General features: G+C 38.8%; 2 protein-coding genes across 4 annotated transcripts; both read left to right on the top strand.

Moving 5' to 3' along the window:
• The first annotated feature begins 152 nt into the window (after positions 1 to 152).
• Positions 153 to 2,122, top strand: LOC133960962 (GTP cyclohydrolase 1 2-like). The gene is made up of 6 exons (XM_062395855.1): positions 153 to 420; positions 788 to 897; positions 1,217 to 1,272; positions 1,379 to 1,410; positions 1,623 to 1,707; positions 1,882 to 2,122. The coding sequence occupies exons 1-6, from the start codon at positions 153 to 155 to the stop codon at positions 2,009 to 2,011; spliced, it is 681 nt and encodes a 226-aa protein (XP_062251839.1). The 3' UTR covers positions 2,012 to 2,122.
• A 1,988-nt stretch (positions 2,123 to 4,110) lies between these two features.
• On the top strand, positions 4,111 to 20,385 carry LOC133961216 (phosphatidylinositol 3-kinase regulatory subunit gamma-like). Of its 3 annotated transcripts, none has more exons than XM_062396256.1 (12): positions 4,111 to 4,248; positions 6,736 to 7,440; positions 9,643 to 9,777; positions 10,255 to 10,360; positions 10,529 to 10,627; positions 12,130 to 12,310; positions 12,504 to 12,626; positions 12,772 to 12,914; positions 13,356 to 13,532; positions 13,709 to 13,780; positions 14,534 to 14,695; positions 14,966 to 20,385. In XM_062396256.1, the coding sequence occupies exons 2-12, from the start codon at positions 7,167 to 7,169 to the stop codon at positions 15,153 to 15,155; spliced, it is 1,662 nt and encodes a 553-aa protein (XP_062252240.1). In that variant the 5' UTR covers positions 4,111 to 4,248; positions 6,736 to 7,166; the 3' UTR covers positions 15,156 to 20,385. The 3 variants fall into 3 exon arrangements, with proteins under 3 accessions (XP_062252240.1, XP_062252239.1, XP_062252241.1); XM_062396255.1 differs by having other exon boundaries at positions 12,501 to 12,626; XM_062396257.1 differs by lacking the exon at positions 9,643 to 9,777 and having other exon boundaries at positions 12,501 to 12,626.
• Positions 20,386 to 21,495: the final 1,110 nt, after the last annotated feature.

The raw sequence follows: 21,495 nt of genomic DNA, 5'->3' as shown, positions 1-21,495 counted from the left end.
AGGCTGCCCTGATGCTGTTGCCTCAGGCCTCCACATCAGACTTTAAAAACCACGGCGACATCCTCTCCGACACCACTCAGCTGACAGCGAACCACCGGCCTGTTTCATTTTATCCCGCAGTGTCTTGTGTTGCAGTCGAGCTACATTTGAGAATGGAGTATCACAACGCATCAGAGATGAACGAAGTTGTGTCCGAGTACCTGAATATGCGCATCGAGTCCACACATAACGACTTGGGCAAGGAGAAAGAGTCCAAGGAAGCTGAAGATTTGGAAAAGCGGTCCCTGATTGAGAAATCCTACAGCACCATACTGAGTGAGCTTGGAGAGGACGTGGGCCGAGAGGGACTCCTCCGGACACCGCTGCGTGCAGCCAAAGCCATGCAGTTCCTCACCAAAGGCTACAAAGAAACCTACCAGGGTGAGGATACTAAAAGGATACAATTTATGTGACTGATGATGACAAAACTTTGAGTAGTGCTAAAGTTGCGCAAAATTATTTGAAACATTTCATCGTTTCATAAAACATAAGATCAAAAGTACATTTACAATCATGTAGCTATGGTTTAGTTTTTGCTTTCAACCCCACAATATGTCCAAGGCTTATTGTCCTGGTTTCATTTCCTCCTGTGACACATGAATAGGTTCACAGACTACCATAGTCTGTGAACCTGTGTGCTAAAGGCCAGGTCTTAACAAGTAGACAAATCTGTGACTCTGTCATATTGATTTCATCCTTTTATCCACTGCTGTTTATTATATGAAACAAATTTTCAATCTTCACACAGACATCTTGAACGACGCGATCTTTGACGAGAACCACGAGGAGATGGTGATTGTCAAGGACATCGAGCTGTTCTCTCTCTGTGAACATCACCTGGTGCCCTTCTTCGGCAAGGTAATTAAGGGCTCTTGCGAAATCTTTCACAAATCTGAATGCTTGATTTTTTTAATGTAGATATAAAATAAAACATTTTATATAATACAAGGAAACAGTTTGAGTGATTTTGGTTAAATATACTTAAACTGAACTTTGAGATTAATACATTACAATTTCTTATGTGCTCACATCCACACCAGCACTAATATATCTGTAATAAGCATGAATTGGGGGATAAAAGCTCAACGGATTTGTAATATGGATTGATTCGGCCTAATTATGCATAATGTGGATTGTTAATGATATTCAAAGTATGATGTTGTATTTAATATTTCAGGCTCACATAGCATACCTCCCTAACAAGAAAGTGGTTGGTCTTAGCAAACTTGCAAGGTAGGTGACAACAATACACATACACAAATACACACACACACACACACACACACACACACACACACACACACACACTAATTTTATTTGTTTTTTATTTGTCTTTCAGAATTGTTGAGATCTACAGCAGGAGGCTTCAAGGTAACAATTGATTTTCTAGGATCTTCATATTTGTGAGGCCGAAAATAAAATGTTTTAGGTCCATTGCTTAAAGTAGTCAAAATATTACCTTATAAAAAACGTCTTGCTATTGACTAATCAAGCAACTGTAGCAGCTGTACTCCTCTTTGGATTTTATTAACATTAATCTTTTATGTACCCACAGTCGTTTGAATTTGCATCTTTCTCCACAGTTCAGGAGCGTCTGACAAAGCAGATCGCCTCAGCCATCTCGGAGGCTCTGGAGCCTGCGGGAGTAGCAGTGGTGATTGAGGCTGTGTGAGTATTTAACCCTTTTATAAATTATTGACATCTTTTTTGTCTTTATGCTAGACCTAAAAAGAGAAAAGTGATACACAAAGATACTAGTTTTGAGATCATCTAGATTTATGACCTGACTCAAAGGTCAGCTATTGAATGGAGGTAATTAATAATCTCCTTTGTGCATCACAGTCACATGTGCATGGTGATGAGAGGTGTGCAGAAGATGAACGCCAGTACTGTGACAAGTGTCATGCTGGGAAAATTCCATGACGATCCCAAGACCAGAAAGGAGTTTCTTGCCCTTACAATGAGGAAGTGAAGGGTACAACAGTTCAGCAGAGAAAATTATTTCCCCTGATCATGTCATGGATTCTGGGATGAACTTTCTCAACCTGATGTTTTTTATGTATTTATCCTGTTTAAATATAAACAAATATACACTGGAATGTGAAATCTATTACTGTAATGACAGCATTGAGCTTCATGTATGTCCAATACAAATGTACAGTGAAAATAAATTAAATAAAATGTGTATTTACATCTGTGCGTCTGTGTGGTTTAAGATGACCATGCCTACACCCACACAATGCCATGCCTACACCCACACAATGACAGCAACCAATATCTGACAAATCACACAACACAAGAAATGGTTTTACGTCATTTAGCTTTCTAATGTATGAATTTTTTTCTATTTTTTAAGTTCTTTATCTGCCTAAAATTAAGCAATTTTTTCTATGTTATTATATATCTCATAATATATAACTAGTACGATAAAATAAATTATAGAAACACATTAAGATCATGATCTCATTGATAAAAAACTCCAAGTGTATGTGTTAACGGATCTTTATACATTAGAGTACCTTATCACCTGAACACATGAAATGTATTGATGTAAAATCTCCAACTTCTTAAAACCTTCTTGTCATTAAAAGCGAGTCAGCACTGTGTCGGTTGCATTCACTCACCAGCTGTTGCCGACCGGCAGTGCAGTGCGACCAAATCATCTGCGCATAGAAAGAGTAATCATGAGATCAACAATGACATAATCTGGCGTGAATGGAGCAAAAAACGGTCTAACAGGGAAAAGATGAGTTCCAGAAGAGATGCATGATGATTTGAATCGCACATGATCTATGGGAACTGAATATTGAAAACACATTTGAGAATATTGTGAGCTTAGTAACATTAAATATGAAATTAATTCATTCATTATTCAGTCGGTCTCTTCTTTCCGCTGCATCACAGTTTATGCAAATATTGTTCCAACAAGATCTGATTTCAGGTTTGTCGAGCGAAGACGATATATTTGAATATATTTGAATTATAACTTGCAGATTGCATGTTGCGATAAAGAAGCAAACATGCATCAGTCACAATTTGTTTTTATTTTTATTACATTACAGCAGATGCTCTCAGTATAAGATTACTGGAAATAGGCGGTTTTTTATATTTATTAAATATCACCCAAATGACAAAGATATTTGACAAAATTCCAATAAAAACACAACATGTATGAATTTGAACAAATAATGAACACGTCTTGCTGTGTAACTGCACTGGCTGGGATATCAGGAAGGGGGTGGTGGTGTGTGTGTGTGTGTGTGTCTCTTTGTGTGTGTGGGGGGGTCCGTATCTGCTGTTTGGTCTACATTTTTTTTAACCAGTTACTTCCACACCACTTCTTTCATTATGCTGATCCGTGAAGTGGAACGCAGCGCAGGCGGAGTTGAGAGGTCAGGGGCTCCCGCTGCCTGGATACATACAGTCTAATATTAGAACATTTCCTTGATTTGTTAGTAGCATCTCTGCTGACTCCTGAGCACATGGCAACACACCGGCCAATAGGATTTCAGGAAATCACTAAGCCCCTTGCTCTGTATAGCAACAGTGGCATCCTTCCATTATTTATTTATATAGGACTTTTTTTTCCCACAGACTCATTTTCAGGCTCGTGTCCCCCCAGTGTGCATCCACACTGTGCTCTCAAACTGTGAAAAAGACTACTAGTGTTCAGAGTAGTGCTTTAACTTTTACTTTTGCTTTTATTTTGCCTGCAAATGCTCTAAATCTTACAGAGGCTATTTATAGATTTTTTTTCAGGTTAGTGTATGTTTTTTATAGATTTTTATAAAGTACCTGAAAGATCAGTGGAATTTTTTTCATTTGCCAGATCAGGTGAATGTAGAGACAAAGTGGAGTATATCTTGGAAAAAGGCTTGATTTTTCATGAAGACATGAGATGTACCGCTGAAGACGAGGGGAAATACCAGAGGAATGGCATCGTGGGAAAAGGTGCCACTCAGACGGGATGGACAACAACCAAGTGGAGAGGATCTTTAAAAGATGGAGGACATGGGAGGAGAGGCGGCACGGGATAGGAGGAGTGTGGGGGGGGAGGACGGGGGACGACATAGGATGGCGTGAGGACCGAGGCCGGTGGTTGGTTTGATCTGAGCCACGTGTGCGTCCAGCCACTTCTCTTCGCCGCTTCACGCATGTCGATGGAACGTTGGCTTATCCTGCCGCTCGGTCCCTTCTGTCTTAACCCAGGTAGGTGCGTATTGTCCTGTACTGAGTTCTGTGATGTTTAATTCCTTTAAAGCCATCTGGATGTTATCTCCAGCAGAAGTTACTGCGTTGAAAGTTCTGTGCAGCCGCTTCGTCATTTCAAGCTTAGACATAGGACGATGGAAGGCTTGAAGGTGGTGGGGAAATATGGCGTAGGTCAGCTGTCTCATTTTCGGGGATGCAACACTGATCAAAAAGAAACCATGACTAGATATTCAACAAAAACAAAAACACGATTGGAGTACAGTCATCATCGGCACAATTAATACCTTCTGCATCATCTGTCAGATGGTGGGTTGACATTTTCCATTTGGCTGACACCAAAAATGTTTGACATTTCAGTTGAGCACTGGTGTGCAACGTACGAAGAGAGATTTTAAGGTCTCCAACCAACTCCAACCGTTGCTAATGGATCCTCCAATGCAATAATACAGTAAACGTCATTGACTGTGTTTTTATTAGGTCATCATTAACTAATCTAGTTTAAAACAGCACAATCTTCTGACTTACAAAAAATTTAAAACAACATATTAATATCACAAAAATGTATTAATGTCGTCGAAACTCAACTGTGCCTTGTCCCGAATGCATTGGTAGCATTTTTTGTTGCTCAGAGACAAGTATTAAAAAAAAAAAATCTTGCTTATGTAATAAAGATCGCAAGATATTGTTTGAGAAAATGACAATTTCAACAAGAGCTGGACACAATGTACCGTGAACATCGAGCCATCACCACTTCATGGCTGCGTACGATTGGAAGTACTTTAATGCCGACGCCATTTTCCAGCGCTTTGACTTTTGATCTATAACGTTGTGTCACTCAATGAATTTAGATCCAACCATATGCGGCTTTACTAAAATAAACTGAAATATTATTCTGTACAGAACAACATCCATTCAGAATAAATATGTTGTATCAATCTGAACAACATTTTAAAAGCTCTTTAATCAGTCAACACTTAAAAATATTTTCTGAAATCTATTAATAACGCAGAATCAAAGGTCATATGTTTTTTGCGCTTTACAGTTATACAGAAAATAAGATTTAGCTATTTTCTGTTAAAACCATCAATGAAAACAGGATTAGGGGAATCATGTTTACAAAAAACAAAACTGATTTATAAATAATAATCAAAATCATGATCTAAATCAGTTTCCACTCACAGAGCAACTCACATTGCTTCAAGGGGACGTCACATTGCAAAGAGTATAGAAGGATAATAAACCGCTGACTAATCCCAGATGCTGTTGAGAGGAAAAGGATTTAACTGCAGTCCTCCTGAATTATTAACCATGTAATGGGTTACGTGATATAACACGGTCAGTAATTTTGTATTAAACAGCTGACCCTGCTTTCCCAAAAAGCAAAATCCTATGACATCCCAGAATTCCCAAAGCTAATATCCTTTACGCTCCATTTTCACCTTTTACTTTCATTCAAAGTGTAAAAATCAATATGTTTTTTAATAAGGACGAGCGCTGTTCAGAGAGCTTAAGTAACATGATTTTCATTGTCACCACTAATGTGCTTAAATGTGTTTGCACTTATCCTGGTAAAACATAGTGTCTGTTGAAACTAGCAGATGTTTTATTACCAGATTAACCTCTTTTGTGTTTTATATGAATGCACCTTTTTAATATGAATGCACCTTTTTCTGAAGATGACTTCTGGTTTCAAAAGATTTAACAGGATCGAGGAGTTTCTCACCAGCTGTATCGAAAAAGAAGCTTCTTCACAATGATTATGACAATATTCTATATATGTCACTCAGAAAAGTAAACCATTGAGCATTTTAAAGGAATACCAGTATGTTGACTCATCATCCTTCATGATCTGTTTATCATGTCGTAACTCAGTATCACAGGTTTTGTTTTGTTCACGATATTTGAGACTATAAAGGTATTCTTTAGGGAAAACAAGCATGTGAAACTTGACAGGAAATACTGAGCATTGCCCTAGATAATTGTATACATCTCATTTTATAGTGTTACTGATAAACTGATAAGTCAAGGAAATGGATTGATTGCTGAATTCATTAGTTATCAGTTGCAGTAAAAGCAAAGCTAGCAAACTGTAATTTAATATTTACAAAATGTTTTTTTAATTTGCACTTGATTTTTTTTGTAATCAATTGCATAACGGTGCAGCAGCGTAGTTGTGTAACTCATCCCCTAAAAAAAGTCAGCATTCATTTTAGTGTATTTTGCAGGAAAACCTACAACTGCTTAGATTGACACTGTTTAAAGTTTCATTTTATCATTATTTCACTGGGCAGGAAGTGAAGCCTGGAATGGTTCTAAACAAGGGGTTCACTGCCCCTAAATAACTATGACGACACTGTACATCAGTAGAGTCAGGGGGGATAGGGCTGACAGGGGTGATAATACAGACCTCTTAACCTGCAGGGCATGGTTTCAATAATCTTCACATTCTACAATGTGGATAACTTTGTGCCTTTTCTGTTTCAGGTCCTCTGACATTGAGGAGATGTCCTTGATGAGGAATGAGTCCTGCTTCATCGCTCTTTAGTGGGTTTAAGGCTCAATAACTAGGACCATCAGCTCCAGGGCGTGAACCCTGTTAAAGCCAGTGACTTTGAAGCAAAGTTGTGCTTGAAAACAGAAACCTCCCCCAGAATATTAAGGAAAATATCAAATCTAGTTGCAATGTCATCACTCTGTTTCGTGATGTGGTTAAACCAGGAGTTTAGGCTGAGGAACGTGCTTTACCACCACAACACAGGGCAGCCATGAATTCTGCACCATCGCCTTCCTTATTCTCCGCCATGAATGTATCGATTAGGTGATAGTATGTGATCAACAGCCCTGCAGCATTTTGCCTCCTGCTGCTTCACTACCCCAATAAAGCCCAGCTGGACCATTCAGTCTGTTTTGTAGAAATGGCAGAAGAGGATTTCCAGCTCAGACCAGTCGACAGCGACGACTGCACAGAGGAGGACAAACTCCAATCAGCTGATTTCACAATACCGTCGCTAGCATCCCTCCACCTCAGGGAAAGGACTGTGGTCATCAAGGAGAGCAATGTCCATATGGGAGATAATCCTCAGCACCCATCTGTATTTCCTGTGATGAAGTCATCACCCCTCAACCAATCCCAGCAGCTGACAGACATGTCCGTGGCTACTAGGCCTGAGCATTCACCAGCAGATCAAGGTAACATTAAATGTGCTTTATCAAAAAAACTATAACTGTAAAAGGGTTCGGGATTTCCTAAATGTTACTTTTATATCCGTGCAAGAGAGTGGAATTTCTAATATCTTGTCTATGCACAAAATTAATAGCTATTTTTTCTATGTTCAATTTGTGTGATGATACTCCTTTTTTGTAGACTGAGGAGTTTTGAGTATGAGATCAAAAGATGAATACGTTTTATTTATATTTATTATATTTTACATCTATGTTTGACCGATTAGGACATAGAACCTTTTGAATCAGAACTTTGATGAACGAGAGTAAAGGGACAGACTTTAATTCCATTCCATATTGTGTTTAATAACCCTGGCTTGCATTTTGTGCATCAAGCCTGCTACTCACTAACAATTCAAAACTGTTGCATTCTAACCCTCACCCTTCATAGTCAGTCTAAACTATTCTTGTCCATTGCCGTGTTAGCTGTGGGTTTAGGTTGCTCTGAATAAGTTTGGATCTCTTTTTCTCTGTCAATTTTTCTGTGCTACCATAAGAATCAGAAACACGGGATTACATCATCAATAAATATCAGTGAGCCAGTCCCTGAGCGGCCATGACACCAACTCCACCGTGCGTCACAGAGGAGCTAGTGTGTTTTGGACCATGAGCAGATCCTGCCTTGCTCGACTCTTTGCTCTATCCATTGCCGTGGAATAGGTCCATGAGAGTTGCAGATAATCTTTTTGCTTCTTTGCAAATCGGACCTTCTGATTCTTATTGCTGACAAGTTGGTTGCATCTTTTTGCGTGGCATCTATATTTCTGCTGTCAAAGTCTCAAAGGGTTAAATGGAAGCACTTCACCCCTGCTCCGTTGAGATTGGTGGTACTGACGGTTGCTTTGGGGGTTTTCTTCACAGCTCTCACAATGTTTCTGTCATCACTCGCTGATGTTGTCCTCGGCTGACCTGAGCGAGGTCTGTTGCTCAGCTTAAACAGTGGTTCCTTTTTCTTTCAGAGCATTCATCAATTGTTGAATTTGCTATGCCCAGTGTCTGATTTCCCCTCTTTGCTTGCTTCAAAAAGCTCACCCTTCTCCCGGTCTCTGGTCCTCATGTTGGTTTATCCCTTTTAATTACAGAGATATTTAATGTTTTAACAGGCAAGAGAATGGGCAACACCTAGGCAACAAGAAACACTTGTTACAATAGTTTTACTCATTTGAATAGAATTTGAAAAATATCTCCCTTTGCCTTATACCCAAATCTCTTGGTCTTTACAACAAAAATAAAGGGATTGAACTTAAACAACAACTAAACCATTGCAGTAAGAAATATCTAATCAATACAAATAACTTAAAACCCAGTTAGTATTCTAGAAGTATGAATTACTACCTTTTTTTACTTACTTTTCAATCAAATCAGCAAATATGAGGCATTATGTCCTGTAGGGTTTGGCTGCTGGTGTCAAGCTTTTCTCAGGTTTCTATACCAGGTGAGATTTTACAGATTCAAGGGCCCCTGTTAAAGAGTGTCAACCCTTTCTAATTTCATGACAGCATTCATATGATTCCTCCAACATAAAACTGCGCACCCAGCAGCAATATAATGCATCTCCAGGCATGCCATGACAAGTGCTGAAGGGATGACTTACATTCATCGCCCACAACATGCCTCTTGATACACATGTGCACCAGCCCCTGTGTGCAAAGACACTTACTGGGAAACACAAACAATTCACACGTGAATGCAATGCTTTCAGAAAATGCTTGACTGACATGTTATCGCCTTTCCAAACTTCCCTAAAGCCACATTGACTCACATACGGACGATAAACACAAACAGAAATGGTGCCGTATCAGCTCCGGTCCTTCAGGCCGACATGGCATCTCTCTGAAGACAGCTGTTGTTTGTTAGGCGAGGCGAGGCAAGGCGAGGTCGGGCACTAAGCAGCAATGACTCTGGCTGACTGTGCCCGAGTGTTGAGGAGTGCCAGTTCTGGTATTTTAGGCAGTCAGACAGTGTCACCTGTCAGCAGACTAGTCTGGACAGAGTCTCCCAACATGGTGCAAGGGCTGAGCAACACAACGGTATCTCCCTCTTGAGGCCCTGTCAGTGGGCCAGCAGTGTGTACTGAACAGACAGCCACAAAGTGCAGATAGCCACATGCAGACTGGCCTGCACTGACATCAGGGGTAAGACTGGGAAGTCCTATGCTTGATGTTTCAGAGTTTTCGGAGTTGGGTCACAATGACAGCGAGGCTCGGTCCCGTGCCCTAACTGCCTCTCTGCAGGATCTTTCTTCACTCGTTGATCATGAGGATGTGTATCCTGCCCTGAACAACAACTTAGACAAGGAAGGAGGTATGCTCCGACATCACTAACTCTGCACTAACTTAACTGTAGCATATGTTTTGTGACATATTTAATCACATTATAATGTATGCTCTTAGGTGTTGACCATTAGCACCTACTACCTTCCCTTATTATAGCATCCTTCATATTTCTAATCTATTTACTGCTTCTCCTATTTTGTAACTTTGTCTTTTTTAAAGCAAAACTTCAGCCTTGTAGGTTATATACCTAGGGGACTATTACCCAATACACAGACAGTACTTTGAATCCTTCCAGTTGATGTGTGCTGATCAACACAAACATTGCTATACCATGTGTGAAAAGGGAACAAAGGGAGATGTAGGCTAAGATAGACAATCCTGCTCAGGTGAAAAAAAGGAAAATATTGATAATAAATATGACTCGTCTGAAGCCATAAAATCACTCCTTTTTAATTCATCTGTTCCTGTTCCTGTGATTTATATTATTTATGTCCTCTGTGCTCAGAACTTCAACCCAAGAACAACATAACCAAAGCGATGGCAGCGTGCAACTGCAGTGTTGATGACAACCAGCTGTCCCATGCAGACTGGTACTGGGGACACATCTCAAGGTATTGCATGTTTTCACAAGGTGTGCTGATGAATTGATGTTTTCTCTGTAAAACTCTTTCAACTCATTTTTTCTGTCACAAATTTTCCAATAAAACTTTGTGAGTTCCTTTCTTAAACCTCAATCATGAACTGTTTGTAACTTTGCAAGTCGTTTGTGTATTGTCTAGAGAGGAAGTAAATGAGATGATGAGAAACACGCCCGAGGGCACATTCCTGGTACGAGACGCTTCCAGTCGGGTGAAGGGGGAATATACTCTCACACTAAGGTAAATACTTTGGAGTCTTATCACTGATGAAAATCACAAATCCTCCGTCAGGATTTTGTGACAAGCGCACGCACACAATTAAAACAGTTGTCATTTGTCCGTCACATCGAAAGGTTAGCCAATGGGTATATTTTATTACGTACAACTGGTTAAGGGGGGCATGAAGCAGTCAGTTGATGGCATACCCCTGCCAAAACCCAACAGTCCCCTTAAATTCAATAAAGTCAAACCAAATTGCACAAACTGCCTGATTTTTTTAAATCAAAATATATTGGTGAAAATGTCCCATCTTGCAATATTGAAGACATTTAAAAACAACTCCCTTATCTGCCCCAAAATCTCCTGGTTTTTTCCTGACTCATGTCCTATCCATGCACCAAGTTTGTTTATTAGCATTCTGTACAGTAGTGTTTGCATAACATGGTTGTAGACATGCACAGATGTCTGCTATTTACTGGTTTCAAAGTCTCACTTCCGTTTATTGGATTCAAAATGTAAATTTAGTTATACTGGCTTTAAAGTGTAACTTAATACATTTCCTGATTTCTGTCTAATTTTAGCTGAATGAAGACAGACATGTCCTGAGGTTTCAGATATAAAGCTTTGTTGATTAGAATTTGGCGCAGACTCCAGCAGTAAGCAACATTACACCGTCTGCACAGTCAAATTTTTCCAGTCATCTGTCTTTCATCCGTCTGAAGGAAAGGACACACTCCAACTTTATTCAATGCTGTCTACACGGCATCTCTCTCACCAGACACTCAGATCTTGCTTCAATGACCCAAAGCTATTAATAAGTCCTAAAATGGATATTATTCCCATTTGCGAGCACAAGTACGAACATTGTTTTATTAGCTGAAACTCTTACTAACAGTTCTGTGGATAGACTGATCCAGTCTAGAATGTAACTGAGGACTAAAGATGCTGACGAGCTACTTTCACTTCGCAGCTCATGTGGATGAGGTGTTGACGTGGACGGAGACATGATACAGTTTTGGTTGGATGATAGCATCATGGTGTGGCTCTGTGCAGAACTGTGGTTCGGTGTTTAAACAGTATGCAAGTTAAACCATGTAATAAAGGTATTTTATTTACATATATGTAATTTCACCCTGTAGAGTGATGCTGACTTTTTCTGCCAACATTAGACTAAATATATCCCACACCCACAACAGCCCTGCTGGACCTATTGAATCATACCCTTTGATCATTGCTAGACACTAGTTAAGGTTGTAGACCACTTGGAATTTCACTAACCACAATGTTTAATGAGAACATTTGACAAAAATAAGATTATGTACGATTTATAATTGAATGAGTCTTCATAAATCACAGCAAAAACAGTTGAAATGTTGATTTAACAAATCCTACAAGAGGAGAGAAATAATTAGGTTTTCCTCTTGATTCAACTTGAGCTACTTTAAGAGGCAAGTATGTAATATATGGTCTTGTTGCACATTTTTTTTGCGAGGATTTTTGCAGCATATTTTTCTCTTCAACAGAAAAGATGCTTCCAACAGACTGATAAAGATTTTCCATCAAGGGGGCAAATATGGCTTCTCTGAACCACTGGCCTTTTCATCTGTGGTGCACCTGATCCAGTATTACCAGAACAAATCACTAGCGATATACAATTCCAAACTGGACATACGGCTACTCTACCCCATATCCAGATACCAACAGGTGGGTAGTGTCCTCTCGTATCTTACAGATTCATATTTGTCAATGTTGGGACTTTACTAATACATCAAGTTAAAAGAAAAATGGTCACCATGACCCCTCCTAGTTCAAAGTGACAAACCTTGTGTCATGCTAGTTTCAATAAGACCAGATCTTTAAACTGGACTTTGTCTTACATTTCTTGTCTGTACAGCAGCAGGTTGTGATGGAAGTTGACATTGATGCAGTTGGGGAACAGCTGAGGATATTTCAGGATCGATACAAAGAAAAAAGCAAAGAGTATGACCATCTGTTTGAGGAGTTTAACCGAACCTCCCAGGTAAAACAACAGCCTAATTATTGAGGCATATTTTAACTGTAAATATGTCAACGTGTGATGTTTTTGGATAAGAGCAACATGCCTTTGATTGCAGAGGCCCTACACACATACAGAATATTACAGATTTGTTTCTTTGTCATTCGAGGACCTGCAGAGCAAGCGGACAGCCATCGAGGCGTTCAGTGAAATCATTCGGATCTTCGAGGAGGAGTGTGAAACTCAAGAGCGCTACAGCAAGGAATACATCAACATGTTCCTCACTTTGAACAGCAGCACAGAAACAGACAGGTAGGCCTCCAAATCTCAACATGCTCCTCCCTCACTTTCAATCTCTTTTCATGTATTCTCAATTACTTTCATTACAGATAATAAATTAACTAAATAGTCTCATCATCGAATGCCTCTGCCTGATAAATTTAATGAAGACTGAAAGTAGTTATTCCCCAAAAAGTGTTTAGCGAGGTTAGGGACCTTTGACCACCAAAGTCTAACCTGATAATCTGTGAGTCCAGGTGGACGTTTGTACCAAATTTGACAAAGTTTCCCTTAAGGCGTTGCTACGATATCAAATTCAAAAGAGTGGGATGGACAAACTGAAATCACAAAGCCTCGAGCCACAGCAGTTACCAGTACAGAGGCTTGAAAATACTACATAACCCTTTCAGCATGCACACAGCAAATGAACAGACTCTAGATTGTTACCCAAGTTGCTCCTTCTTTTACTCCTAGGATGCAAAACAACCCTGAAGAGCTGCAGTCGAGGGTGGAGGAGATTCACAACAGCAGGAAAAAGCTGGAGGACGAGCTGAGAAGAAAGGCTCTGGCTCACATGGAAGTGGACAGGAAAATCAACAGTCTGAAACCCGACCTTGTTCAGCTCAGGAAAATCAGAGATCAGTATCTCCTGTAAGTGTAAAAAAGTATGACCTTACGTTCTAGATGACTGATTAGGGGCGAGAAGGTCTCTTGTACTTTTAAGCTAACAAGTGGACATGAGATTAGTTTAGTTAAACGGTTACATACCGATGACACAGCTAACTTCCAAACATCGCTGTCAACTAACTGTTGGGTCTGTGTTTCAGATGGCTCACCCAGCACGGCACCAGGCAGAGCCAGATCAACGACTGGTTGGGTATCAGGACAGAAGACGAGGAGTGAGTATCATCATTCATGCAACTTATCTCTCTGCAATGTCAGGAATCTCTGGCTAGTAATCGTTTGTATTTTATCTCTCGCTAAAGCCTGAAGCAAAGCTCGACTCTGTCTTTTGGCTTCATGCACTAGCACATATGCAAACGGAAGGTATGGCAGCCAAAAGTTATAGTATCATTACATTACATGACAGAGTCCAGAGTCAGAAAACATCAGTGCAGATCAATCAAAGCGTGGACACAGCCTGTTACACCCTCTCCCCTCTGGGGGGTGCTACAGAGCACTGTATGCCAGACAGACATAAAAACAGTTTCTTCCAAAATAAATGTTGCCTGCTGTACATAATTTCCAATGTAAATCCTACATGCTGTAAACAATATTATATATGTAGATACGTATTGCATCAATGTGTGTATCTGTCCATCCCACAGAAACATATTTATTATTTTTCATCCCTAGCTGTATATCTATTTGTATAAGGAAAATTAGGCTAAACTGGAGTCAAATTCCTTGTGTGTTTACATACTAGACCGACAAATTCGAATCTGAATTTGATCAATCGAAACATTGGCTACATCATTTCTTCATGACCTATATTTGGCAGCAGTACTTATATACAGCTGGCTGTGCCAGATTATATAACCGTTTTTAGAATGTTCAGTTAAGATAAATGTAAAAAGACACAAAGAACGTAGGTTCAGCTGTTATTTGTATATTTTCCAACTAATCTAACCCTACTTCCTTCCCATCTTTAGCCTGTACACCCTGGCAGATGATACACATCAGGAGGAGAGGAGCTGGTACGTCGGTGGTATGAGACGAAAAGAGGCAGAGGAGCTGCTGAAGGGGAGGAGGGACGGGACCTTCCTCATCAGAGACAGCCAGACACAGAGAGGCTCCTTTGCATGCTCGGTTGTGTAAGTACCTTCATATTTACATATTGTAGGTATTTATAGCCTTTGCGCAGACACACAATATTCACAGCCACTAGAGGTCACTGCAGCAGCACCATCAGCACCATTGTTCAGGCCAGAACAATGTCAGAAAGCCACACTTCCAGTCACCATGTTTTACAGCTCTTAATCCCCAACTGACCACTTGATTCAACATATTAATGTAATCAAGCCGCACATTAAAATGCTGAGATTTATTTATATATTCAAGTAAACTTAAATATCTTCATACAGTGCGGACGGAGAGGTGAAGCACTGTGTGATCTACAGGACGTCTACAGGCTATGGCTTCGCTGAGCCCTACAACCTGTACTCATCTCTGAGAGAGCTGGTCCTCCACTACCGACACACGTCCCTGATCCAACACAACCAGCAGCTGAATGTAACCCTGGCCTGGCCCGCTCTCAGCCAGCAGCCCAGCTGAGACACACCAGCATGCCACTCGGATGGCGGTTTCCCAAAGCTTCAATGTTCTTTACCGGTTAGTGTTGTCACAAAATCAGAATTTTCACATTGTCAGTGCTAAAATTTGGATACATAATAATTCTGTATGATACAACAAAACACATCACTGAACAACACGTACTGTGTTCCTCAAGTTAAAAATCCCATTTAATTGACATTTGCAAACACAACTGGGATTAAATACTGAGTGTTAACAGAATATAACCGTTAATTGATCTTTTCCAGCAGTATTGATGTAGTACTGAAAATATTGTAGTACTGTAGTACAGAGTCAGCAAGTTTCCCAAACCTGTACATTTTTATCAATGTAGCGATTGATGAAGCGATCCAAATTTTAAAAACTTATTACAAAGTTGATTTAAAACTAATAAGCACAATCTGATTTGGTTTGCTCGTTTTTAATATCTGCAGTATATTACTTTTGTGAAGAGATATTAATGAAAGTTATCTATTAATGCAAAGACAAAATAACTCAGCAGATTTTCCTGAAAGGCAAGCACAAGAAAAATAAAATATAAATTAACATTATGTAACAATTATTCCACTTATTGATTGCTGGTTGATAGCTTTAACTTTAGAAATATAAAAGTTATATTCTTGCTGGCTGTGATACGTTTCTATCCGTTTTGACATTGTGGTTTCCACAGAAGCTTCGGCAATCAATGGCAGTTAAACCCACGCCATTTCTTAATTGTGTACATGTTCCAAGACATACAAAAGAAAATTAGATAAGAATTCATTCATATATTTTGGGTTTTAAGAAAAATGTGACAATCAATTGCATCCTTTGTGTTGTTTTAAGCTCACTCATTAACACTCACAAGTATTTTGATATATGGGGGGGTGCTTAGTGTGAGGCAGCCGACGTGAGGCACAGGCAAACAGGTGAGCTGTGTATAGGTTTTTTACAGAGTCAGTGGTTTGAGAGCTTTGATTACTGGTACGGAGCCTGATGTGAAGTGATAATATACTGTACAAGACTTATACATTTCCAGTTCTGTAGGGAATTATCAAAAAGTGCCTTTCAGTGCTTTTATTTCAGCCATAATCACGGTCGACAAGTTTGAGCCAAACACTGAGTCTACGATACAAAGTTACAATACTGCAGTGTCATTAAGTAGTGTCATAGTAGAGGAGGTATATATTTATATAAAATTATATCCGTCACATAGATTTTATTCCCCTGTGGCCTGTCACATTGAATTTACATCACACTTTGTATAAACAAGATACTGTGAGATGAGTTAATGAGTGGAAATCACATTTACATTCAAGCATTAGGAAATATCTCAGGAAAAGGTCCAATGCTTAAAAGACATTTAACAGTAGAATTAAATCAAAAGGTAAATGTAGATACAGATTCATCAAATAATTGTCATATAGACAATTGTGTGTAATTTACCCGAATTTAACCATCACCTCATGTGTACAGGTGCAAACTGGAATACTCGAGAATTAAAATATATACCAGACTAATGTAGCCATGTTAGCTACTAGTGAACAAGGTATGATTCCAGCTATGGTGGACCAAAAAGCAAATATTATGATATTGAAATTCACTCGTTTGATAAAACTGTTGGTATATAGAAGCAGAACATACCTTTTCTTTACTTCATTAGTGTGAGGTATGTTCAAATTGGTTACGTAGAAGAGTATGTCTAGCATAATAAATATCACTTTAAAGCTAAATCGTTTACCTTTTCAAGACCACCCAGATTCCTCCAGCCCGGGTTCGGAGACCGGGACTTGATTGTGCACTTTCTGAGTGGAGATGAAGTGGTGCTTGTGGGTTACAATGAAATATTAAAACTATTTTTATAGGGAAGAAATAGTAAAGTCTATAATAGAGTTGTCGTTTAATTTAGCATTGTCACTTTTGTTGCCCATTTAATCATGAAAATTGATTTCACATTCTGACATTGGTTTGATCAGAACATTTTCATTTATTTGTTCCATGTTTTTGTCCTGTTAAATGAGTCACTTTAGATGCACTTATATCTTTAGTGGTCCTCAGTCTAATATGTGCTTGTTGCGTACGTTCACTTGAACTTATCAATTGTTTCTGACTGTTTATTGCCACGGAGTTGGACAAATGTGTCCTATTCTTAATTGTGTGGCAGTAGAAAATGTGTTAATGTTCGATTCTGCACGCTATCACTGTGTACAAGATAGGTACCCTAGATATTATATCTTTATCTAATTATAAATAGGGTTCTGCTTTGGCACTGGTTGGATACTGGTTCTGGTAACAAGTTTATCACCAGCTATAAAAGACCTCCCTCTGATGGGTTGGCCATGTTCTGGGAAAGTTTTTCTTAGTCTCCATGAATGCTGTAAGGCGATCTTTGCTCTAGTTTCCTTTAAATGCATTTCCCTGAGATCAGAAGTCGGTCACAGAGTGTGAGCGGCACAATTACGTCTTCTCTCTAAAGCGAATAATAAAAGTTTTCCCATTGGGTGTTGTCTGCTATGCTCGTGACCACAATCATTTGTGATATAGTTTTGCACAACAGTAAAATATCAAATTCTACATTGTACAGGAGTGAGCCACAACCACTAGATGGCAGTGGAAGCAGGACATTTAACCTAGATGTTGTTTCTCGTTAAAGCTAGAATCTAAGTTTGAAATGTCGGACTGTTCACACTGTTTTGTAAGACCCTGTGTTCATGGACAAAAATAAATAGATATTTAGACTATGTAGCAGTGGTGTAGTCTACTTAGCACACGGACAATTTTAGCAACATATGACTTAGACATTACCTTCTGACATCACACTGCAGGATGTTTACTAAACTGTTTCTGAATCCCATAGTTACTCTGCCACATCTGGCACGTGAAATCCAAGTGTAGGTGTTTTATTTTTCAACTTTTTGCACAATTAAGTGTTAAATAAAGGGCATCATTGGAAACATACCTATTTTTAATATTGTGATTTTAAAATAAAAACAGTACATTTCCCAGTTCGTTTTGTAGCATGGATACAGAGAACACGTGGAGCTTATAGATGCACAAACAGATAACACCACTGTTTCTGTGAAGTTTAGATTTGAAAGCATTGTATTTGCACATTAGTATCTCCCATGAAGTGGAGATAATACGACTGTCTTCATGTACATCCACCCTACTACTGAAGCAGGTGGACATGTGGTTGTGCTAAATATGGACAGGTTGCTTATGAGATTGAAATGTTGTAGCACTGTTAATGCACTGGTACAAGTGTTCAAGTCATTTTTTTTCTCTGTGGAATCTGATGTGAGATAAACTGTCCGTAGTTCTGTGAAGTCATGACATCCTTGTATATTTTAATTGTCAGTGCACAATCTGGTCTTTTTTTCCCTTTTGTAATTCTTTTGTCAGTTTTTGTAACTTAAATGTTTTATCACTGTGCAAACAACATTTAACCAACGTGACAAAAACTATTCGTTAACAAAAAGTATTACTGTTTCATTGAATAATTGGGTAATTGGTGTCTCATATAATACAATGTGTGTCATAATGTACTTTCAAGTTTTTCAAATACTGCAAGAAATCCTTACTCTTTGGTTTGAAATTTTGTCTCTTATTTTTAAGAGATCATGTGAAGAAGTTCTTGTCTAAAGCAATTCTTCATAACCTAACCCTAACCCTTACCCTAAAGCAGGTTAACTAAAACCCGCAAAAATGAAATCTTTCTGAGGTAGGCAAGAAGTTAAATGTATGTCTTGTGCTGGATACCATAGATGTGTGGAATGGAAGATTAATCAGTTAAGTTGTTTGGTTGCTATCAGCCTTTGTTTGGCATTATGAGACAAGTAAGGCTCAGTGGGGTGAGTTGGAGAAGGACATTGTTCGAAGGGCATGTAGGAGACTGGAGATTCAGGAATGACAATGTGATGTTGTGTTAAATAAGAAGATTGTCTTGTTGCTGCTTTGAATTCCGAGAGAAGTAATATAGTTCCTCCTCGGTAGGAATGATTCTGCATGACACAGTTAGAAACAATGCTAATACTCTGTGACAATACAGAAAGTAGTATGTTATCCAGAAAGAGAAGAAAAGGGGAAGGGGCAGGTTGTTTTTTTATGACATCATCTTTCCAAAACCTTAATAAAGTGGTTTTACTTGGCTTACCTTAATCTTACTCTGACTGCCTGGCTCAGATATTGTAAGATTAACTAAAGAACATACTTGAACTGAATGTTCAGAACCATTTGTTCTCCAAATAGGAGATATGATGGTGTTCAAAATTAGAAGTCAATCACTTTACAGCGTTTTGCAGAAATGGTGTAGATCACCGCTCTATGTGGTGAACAGGTTGTTACACAGGTACGGTTATGTAGGTGCAGGTGGTGTGTTTTCTCTATATGCTGGAGATTTATGATGAGGTTAGGTTTTATATGTGTAAGAATGGTTACTTTGGGAATGGTTTAGAAATGGGTAGAGTTAATATGAACTCCCCTTTGCTGCAGACTTTGGCCTTTAGAATTTAGCTGACCTTTAACATGAACATGAAAGCGATATGATACAGACATGGTAAAGAATAACACAGGCACTTTAAGAAGAAGGAGTTTAGGTAGAAACCATTTTTTGCAATGAAACTATGCTCAGCTGCCATTAAATGGCTTGTCAACCCCCATTAACTTTCTTCCATTTTCGTGCCATTACACGGTGGGATCGAGCCGTAACGTTTGTCAAATAGAACATCCATAATACCCTGTTAGTTCTCCATTTCACGTTGAGTTAGATGAAACATTAGTTATCATCTTTTATAATTGTTTGAAATCCAGGGACTTGATATGTTAAGAAAGGCTTGTTTTTTGGAGCTGTGCATATATGATGAAATACCTCTAACTGTCTCATGCATCTAATTCAGCATAGTATCTGTAAAAATGTTTCTGTAACTTTGACTTTTATTCTTTTTAATGTGACAGTATGGATTGGTCTTTCTGATTCAAAGCATCTAATTACCCTTAGTTAATAAGCCTGTTGCTGTGAGAAAATAATGTGATTGTTAATGTTTATTTACTGTAATGATTATGCAAGAATTTTTTTTTTTGTGTTTTATCAGGTATTAAGATAGCTTGTATTTCAATTAGGAGTCAAATCTGAAAAAAAAAACAAAAACATTTTGTTGGTGTAAAACTTGACTTTACCTACTTCAGGACATTATTTTTCATGTATGCACTTTCAAATCCCCAAATAAAGTTGAAATGATGGTTTAAAGAAACAAGTATTATTTCTTACCCTTATATTTAACACTTCATACCATTCATCTACAAGGGCCTAACTATTATTTTCATCATATATTATTACATTATGATTCATGCCCCCCCATACGCAAATACACTGGGCACCAGAATACAATAAATATAGTAGAACCTTGTAAACAGCAGTGTATGACATGACTTTCATATAAAACAGAAAACTTTGTGACATTCAGGTTTTCTGCAGGGATCCTCAAATCCTTCAAGAGTTTTAGAATCTAATTTAACAATCTCAAAAGGACTTTAAGGTTTGTTGAGATTGTACATAACTGGACATAAACATGCATCCAATCTGCAAACTGTGCAGCATTTCATCAAAGGAAAACTGGTCTTACCTTCACAGGAGACTCTTCTGCTTCTGGTTATTCTGCAAACTGCTGAATAATCATGTTCTTAAGGAACCTGGACCTCGCTAGGTCAAAGTTATCATTATTATTGGTTATGGATCATCAGCATCAATCTGACACCAATGTAGTTAGAGTCAGTTTATCCAAAGGAGATACTCCATGGTGGTGATGGTGTTGATGGTGTTGGATCAGCCTCCATTGTTTTCCGAATCCACCTGTGCTTCCTGTGTGATGACGCCAGAGGATTTCCCGCCTTTCCAGCAGCTCCCCCGCCGTCACTTCCCAGTGGAAACAAGTGGAGTCCCCGGAGAAACGACCGTGTCCCCGTGTCCTCCTGGTTCCTTTCTTTAAGGCTCTTCTCTGGTTTCTATAATGGCTTCTGCGTCACTAAAGTTTTTAAACTGTGTTAATATCGCCATTAAAACAAACCGCTGCAGGTGTGTTTTCTCAAAATGACCCCAAGATGGCGCCAGAACTTCCTGCTTCTTCTTCTCATTTCCCTCAGTCATCTCTTTCTAAGCTGTTTTTGTTCTTGAATTATATTCAACATTTTAAAATCTATTGCTCTAATAATAATATAACATATACAAATAAATCTATTTTTACCTGTAAAATATAAGCTCTTATTTAATTTAGCCACACAAAAAATCTTGCTAGCGTTCAACCACTACAGCTCCCATAAGGCTTTGCTTTATAGTCTATCTTCACTT

Source organism: Platichthys flesus, chromosome 9, assembly GCF_949316205.1.
Source record: "Platichthys flesus chromosome 9, fPlaFle2.1, whole genome shotgun sequence".
NCBI lineage: Eukaryota > Metazoa > Chordata > Actinopteri > Pleuronectiformes > Pleuronectidae > Platichthys > Platichthys flesus.
The sequence above is the reverse complement of the archived record's forward strand: the minus strand, read 5'-3'. Positions and strand labels throughout refer to the sequence as shown.

Bases quoted from the DNA above. Each gene is read 5' to 3' on its own strand.
- LOC133960962 (XM_062395855.1), top strand. From the start codon at position 153: ATGGAGTATCACAACGCATCAGAGATGAACGAAGTTGTGTCCGAGTAC. The intron at 898-1,216 runs GTAATTAAGGGC...TTAATATTTCAG, and splicing joins TGGTGCCCTTCTTCGGCAAG to GCTCACATAGCATACCTCCC. The intron at 1,273-1,378 runs GTAGGTGACAAC...TTTGTCTTTCAG, and splicing joins GGTCTTAGCAAACTTGCAAG to AATTGTTGAGATCTACAGCA.
- LOC133961216 (XM_062396255.1), top strand. From the start codon at position 7,167: ATGGCAGAAGAGGATTTCCAGCTCAGACCAGTCGACAGCGACGACTGC. The intron at 10,628-12,129 runs GTAAATACTTTG...TCTCTTCAACAG, and splicing joins GAATATACTCTCACACTAAG to AAAAGATGCTTCCAACAGAC. The intron at 12,915-13,355 runs GTAGGCCTCCAA...TTTTACTCCTAG, and splicing joins AGCAGCACAGAAACAGACAG to GATGCAAAACAACCCTGAAG.